The sequence below is a fragment of the Alnus glutinosa genome, chromosome 14, assembly GCF_958979055.1.
Source record: "Alnus glutinosa chromosome 14, dhAlnGlut1.1, whole genome shotgun sequence".
Taxonomy (NCBI): Eukaryota; Viridiplantae; Streptophyta; class Magnoliopsida; order Fagales; family Betulaceae; genus Alnus; species Alnus glutinosa.
Window position 1 is genome coordinate 6,731,241 of NC_084899.1, and position 6,363 is coordinate 6,737,603.

The 6,363-nt window shown below is 35.9% G+C and overlaps 1 protein-coding gene across 1 annotated transcript; it reads right to left on the reverse strand.

Annotated features, from left to right (window-relative positions):
• Positions 1 to 5,130: 5,130 nt before the first annotated feature.
• LOC133856565 (probable sugar phosphate/phosphate translocator At4g32390) lies at positions 5,131 to 6,363 on the reverse strand. Its single transcript, XM_062291618.1, has one exon. The coding sequence runs from the start codon at positions 6,292 to 6,294 to the stop codon at positions 5,254 to 5,256; it is 1,041 nt and encodes a 346-aa protein (XP_062147602.1). The 5' UTR covers positions 6,295 to 6,363; the 3' UTR covers positions 5,131 to 5,253.

The following is a 6,363-nucleotide window of genomic DNA, read 5'->3' on the forward strand; positions in this document are numbered from 1 at the left end:
GGTTGAAATTTACTATTTAAATTGGCATTGGCTAATTTAAAATAAAGTTACTTCATAGCATTAAAGTATTTATTTTAATTTTGGGTTATTGCAGCTATTCCTGTTACTCTACCTTTTGGTGGTTTTATATTCCAATACATTATGATAATATTTTTCTGACTGGAAAAATGATTGATATGCTTTTTCATTTGGGGTGTTAAAAATTTTGGTACTCCGTGTGGACAAACCACCTACTCCCGCGGAATTAAGTACACCACGTGAGATTATTAAGCATGAACGGTGGGAGTGATTTAATCACTTAAGTTAGATGTTCATGAAATCTCATGTCACTAAAGTCATCAGGGATTTATTCCTGAATGTTTTAGAGCCAAAGTTTTATAAAGGTTGTTTATGAACATTTAGTAAGTTCAAACAAAACTTGGCCAGCACCCTAATAGAAAAAGCTTTAAAGACAAACCTTTTACAGTTTCTGAAGTGTTTATAATCCCATTATGGGAATGAAGGATATTATAGATTAGCTTAAGTCCCTAAAGATTGAGATTTTTGAGTCATTGTTGGTCTATTTCAATTTTTTGAATTCTCTCTTCTAAGTGTAGAATTTTATATTGTAACACACATAAGGATAAATGGTTAGTAAATAAACTTCTAACCATGTGTGTTCAAGGGTATGAGAGAATTTATAAAGTGTTCACATGATTACTCATGTCAAGGGAAGGACCAATAAATGCAATCATGTCCAACAATTAAAGCATGAGAATAAGGTGTCAATAAAGTATTATGGCAATCAAGATACCTATTTCTCATGAAATAAGGAAAATTGAGGGCATATAAAGAAAGATTGCATGAAGTATAAGAAATGACCTAAAATAAAGATAATCTCATATATCTAGTATGTCATGAATCTCCTTTAGTGACTCATTCAAATATATTGTGGATTGATTATGGTTTATCAATCCACGTTGTCAACACAAATGCAGAGTCTTTTTAAAATGAATAACACGTGTTTATAATTTGAGCTTGTTGGGATCTATAGGTTAATTTTAAAATTCAGTCATAATTTTGACCTCAAAAATGATTTATATTCCATAATTTTTTTAGAAATTTATTTTCTAGTTTGGCTTGTTATTAAAAATTTCAATTTTATTTTAAACTTGAAATTTTTCTTATTTTTTGGTGGAATATTGGTTGGGGTTTATTTAAAGTCTATTTAAAATTGACCTACGTCCCAATTTTTTAAACAAAATTATTTGTTTATTTCTGCATAGTGATGTTGACGTAAAATAGAGTCTTTAAGAATTTAAAAATGCTCTTGTTATGGCTTTGGAGATTGAAATATATCTCCATACAGAAAATAAAAGTCGGTGATTTACTGACTTTGGTACTTGTGTGGATTGCATAAGGGAAAGCATACCAACAAGACCATTAGAGGTGCCAAAGAGAGCCTTTTAAAATTCTTAAGATCATGTACATTGAAATATGTTAACCTTTCCATACTCATTGCCTAAATGGTTAGAGATATTTTTATCTCTTTCAGTGATGACCATATAAAGTTTATGTATGTCTATCTTCTAAATATTAAAGTTGGGGTATTGAATGCTTTCAATATCTATAAGGAAGAAGAAGAGAAACAATATGAAGATCATAAGATCTAATATAGGCATAGAGTATTAAGGTAGGTACACACAAAGGGAAATGATTAGTAATACTAATCTGCTATTACCCTTATAGAGTAAAGCTTTGAAGACCATTGTGTATATGTTAAACAGTATTCCATCTAAGGTTGTCCATAAGACACCTTTTAAAGTATGAAATAGATGGAAGCTTAGTTTAAATTATTTACACATATGGGGTTGCCTTGCTAAAGAGAGGATTTATAATCCTCGCCTAAGGAAATTAGATTCAAGGACAATCAGCGGATCTTTTATAAGCTATCTAGTAAACTTTAAAGGGTTTTAATGTTTTATTATCCTTCATATAAGCCTAGAGTTGTTGATTGTAAAATTTCTAGAGGATACGGAACCTAGTGGGAGTGCTCATTCACATAAATTGGAATTTGAGGAAGCACTAGAGTTGGCCAAATCTCCTCCTCATAGAGGATGATTGATTGTATTCAGGAAAATCAGATTGATTATCCTGAGCCACAATCACTTCTAGAACAACCAACTCATACAGAACAGGTTCAAAATCTATTCTCCCATTGCAAAATGCAGAGGAAGTAGAATTAAGAAAATCCTATAGAATAAGTAGATTAACAATTCTTAGTGATTATGTTGTATATCTCCCAGAGTCTGATGTTGACGTTGGACATAAAGATGATCCAAATTTGTTTTCACATGATATGAATGGAGAAAACTCCTCATTGAGATTCAGTGCCATGAAGTGAGAGTTAAGTCCATGGCTGAAGGGTCGAGCTAGACTCGTAGCCAATGGTTTTACTCATAAGGAAGGCATTGATTATCGTGAAACATTCTCTCCAGTGTCTAAGGATAGTTCATCAAGATGATCATAGCATTAGTAGCTTATTTTTGATCCAGAGCTACATCAAGTGGATGCGAAAACAACTTTTCTGAATAGGGATCTTAAGGACGAGGTTTACATGAAACAATCAAAAGGTTTTATAAATAACAGTCAGAAAGCTTGCAAATTAAAGAATTCTATTTATGGGCTGTGATAGATCTCTCAATGGTAAGATACTTTTTACAAGGTTATTGTTTATAGAAAACCTTGTTGATTAGTATATATACCTTAAGGTCAGTGGGAGTACAGTAATCTTTCTAGTCCTATATTTGTAAGTGGTGATTTAGGTTTGCTACATAAAGTTCACAAAACTTTGAAATGAAGGATTTGGGTGAAACCTCTTATGTCTTTTGACATAGAGATTCACAGAGACATAAAGAATATTAACATTGTCTCGGAAGGCCTACATTGAAAAAAGTTTTGAAAAAAAAAAAAAATTAGAATGAAGGATTTGCACCTTCAAGCAATTAAGAGGGACTAATTAAATACAGATTAATGTCCCAAAAGGTATTGGAATAAGGGCAGATGAAAAGTTTTAAGCGTCTGCATTATACATAACCATATGACTGACAATAAGTATATTGAGTCAATAAAGTGCTGCAAATAAAGCCTTGCGGTATATGCAAGGAACCAAGAAGAACAACTTAACCTAAGGATACACTTTCCATTTGAAGGTGGTTAGTTGTTTAGATTTGAGTTTGCTGATTGTGTAGATAGTAGAAAGTCTACTCTAAGGTATATATCTTTTTATTGAAGGATAGATCCTAGAGATGCAGTTTGCAGACTATAGTTGCTACGTCTACCAAGAAAGCTAAAAGTTTAGCGTGCTATGAATTTGGTACACAGGCATGATGGTTGAGACATTTGTTGAAAGTCTCAATCTTGTCAATTTTACAGTTAGACCATAAAGATACTCTGCGGTAATTCTACTATAATATTCTTTTATAAGAATAAAGAGTAGAAGCAGAAGTAAATCGACATTAAGTATCTCAGTACGAGAGATAACATTAAGAGACATAAAGGGTCTATTGAGCATATAAGTACTGAATTAATGATTGCGGATCCCATGACTTAAAGTTTACCGGTAAAGAAAGAATAAAGTCATGCGGAATATATGAGACTCATTAATTCATTTTCGCTTGGTTTGTCTCTTTTTGGTCTATAGACATAAAGTTATTGTAATAAAGATTTTTTGTGCACATTTGTTATTTTATCCATAAGGATAAATAAAGTTGGACCCGAATGACTTATAGGAAGTTCATTCATAAAGCTTGATTATCCATAAGGTACTCATGTAAGGAGTGTTTTACATCGTGATACATGGAAGGGACGACCTAATTTTATAATGGTTTTACCGCCATGATTCGTGTGAAACATTTCTTAACTGAGTTGGAGGATTCCATAAAAGATTGGCAAAAACTAAAGAACCTAATACCATATGGTCATGTGTTATAAAGTCCAAGTGGGAGAATGTAATATATTATTCCTTTTTGGTTGTGGCCTTTATATCACATTTACGGTATTTACTATGTTTATTATTTTTCCAATAAACATATACGGCATTATGGATATTTCCATTAATTTAGATTACCGTAAATATGGAATCGGTATTATGGTTATTTCTATTAATTTAGATTACCGTAAATATGGAATCGGTTAATTGATTTTAAAATCAATTAACGATATTGTTTCCTTGATGGAAGGAAACAAATACGGTGTTTACCATTTTGAGGGTCCCTAACCTAGCCTATAAATAGAGTGCCTGTGTACACCATCAGTACAGCCATCAAGCAATAGGCATAGGTTAGAAGATCCCTCAAATAATCTTTCTTGTTCTTCAGATGGATCGTGAAGACGCTTGAGCAAACATGGCTAGAGGTAAGCCTGAATCCTGTTTATTCGTTTTCCGCTGCGCATGTTAGATTAAATAATATGTTTATTATTTCTAACATCTAGTCCTAACAAATCGCAACCGCCCAAGCTAGCTATAGAAAGAGTCAAAGAAAATTTATCTTACGATTGTAATTGTCGATATGAATTAAGTTTAATCTTAATCATATGTATATAATTCTTTTAATATTCATTCCTTACAACCTGTTTTTAAAGACGAATTCTAAGTAAAATTTGCAGGTGTCCTTAGTAAAAATGGCAATAATTTCCTTTATGATCGCTCCCAGTAATGTTTGTAGAAAAGAAGTGTGATGCCATCTAGTCCTAGCTAGAGCTTTGTTACAACTCGTTCGATAAGATGCCTTTTTTTTATGACTATCTTGTGACTTGTCTAGCTGGAATATTATGCAACGTGTAAAAGTAACATGCTATCTTCTTTCTCCCCATCATAAAAAAAGCCAATCCATCTAGCTAGCTATAGCTAGAAAATTGTGTGTTTTAATTAAAATGAGAAAAAATACAAAATTAGTTCAAATAAACTATAAATTTTGTTAACGTGACACTGACTTATATAGAACACGTGTCATAATTTCATTCGCTCTTACATGTTACACTAACAGAATCTATTAAGTTAGTGAACAGAAGCAAATCAAATAAACCACTTGGACCGACTTAGTATTTTTCTCTTTAAAAAAAATATTTAAATTTTTCTACATTTTTAAATTATAATTTTTTTAAAAATACTCCAAACAATACAATCTTTTGTAATTTAAAATCGCAATTTTAATATGTGAAATAACAGTGTCGTCCTTTCCGCAAAACTAGGAATGGGAATCAGGAATCGAATCAATCCTGCGTTTCGCTATTCTTGCCGGTCCCTTCGTATTCTGTCTCCAGCAACAACCTCCCGGCCTCCTCGTCAGCCGGCAGCTCGTTTTTCTGCGCCTCCGCGGCCTTAAGCACCTTCAACTTGTAGTGATTGTAATAAACAACACCCAGAAACGCCAACAAGTAGCCAACCAAATTGACGGCCGTCACGGTGTCCTTGATCACCGACCACGAGAATGCGATCAGCAGCCAATCCTTCACCACACCGGCTACATTCAAGGTCAGAGCGGAGGTCTTCCCCACGACCAAGAACACGGCCAAGTTCAGCCCGAACGCGCAGAGCGCATTGGTCCCGAAGATCACGAAATCCGGACGGAAACTCGACGCTTCCCTCAGCAACGGGTACTCCAGAATCATCCACGGCAGAGACAAGAACACGAAACAACACGGCGCGATATAGTAAAGGGAAAGGATGGGGTTCAGCTTAATACCTTTCGAACCCAACAAAATCTCGATCATGACAAGCCGGGTGGCCTCGAATGTGAGGCCGAGAAGCTGCAAAATAACGCCCCATGTGTGGAACTTGACCTCGCCGTAAGCGGCAACGGCGACACCGAGGGAGATGGAGAGCATGTTGACCATGATGCCGGTGTTTAAGGGGTCCTTCTTGAAGACGACGGCGATGGAGTAGACGGCGACGGGGGTGAGGGCCTTGAGCATCTGAATGAAGGAGACTGAGAGGTAGATGTAGGCGGAGTTGTAGAGCCAGAGGGAGAGGGCGTAGAGGGCGCCGATGGGGACGACGGTGTTGAGGTAGAGGTCGCGGGGCATGGAGTAGGTGTCCTCGACCACCTTGAAGACGCGGACCAGGAGGTATGCCAGCGTGGAGCAGAAGGCCATGTGGATCATCGTGAGGGAGATGGGGAAGGGCCAGTTGTAGAGCTTGCGGTCCATGATGTACTTGTTGTACACGATCACCGAGCAGCTGAGGAAGAGCCAGATGGTTAGGTAGGTGAACGAGAGGACCACTTTTTTCAGGACGCCTTCGGAGAGAGCCATCTCGATCGGATCTTTGGATTTCGGGAGAAATTCGTTAACGGGGGGGATGGGGAAGAAGGGTTTTAAGAA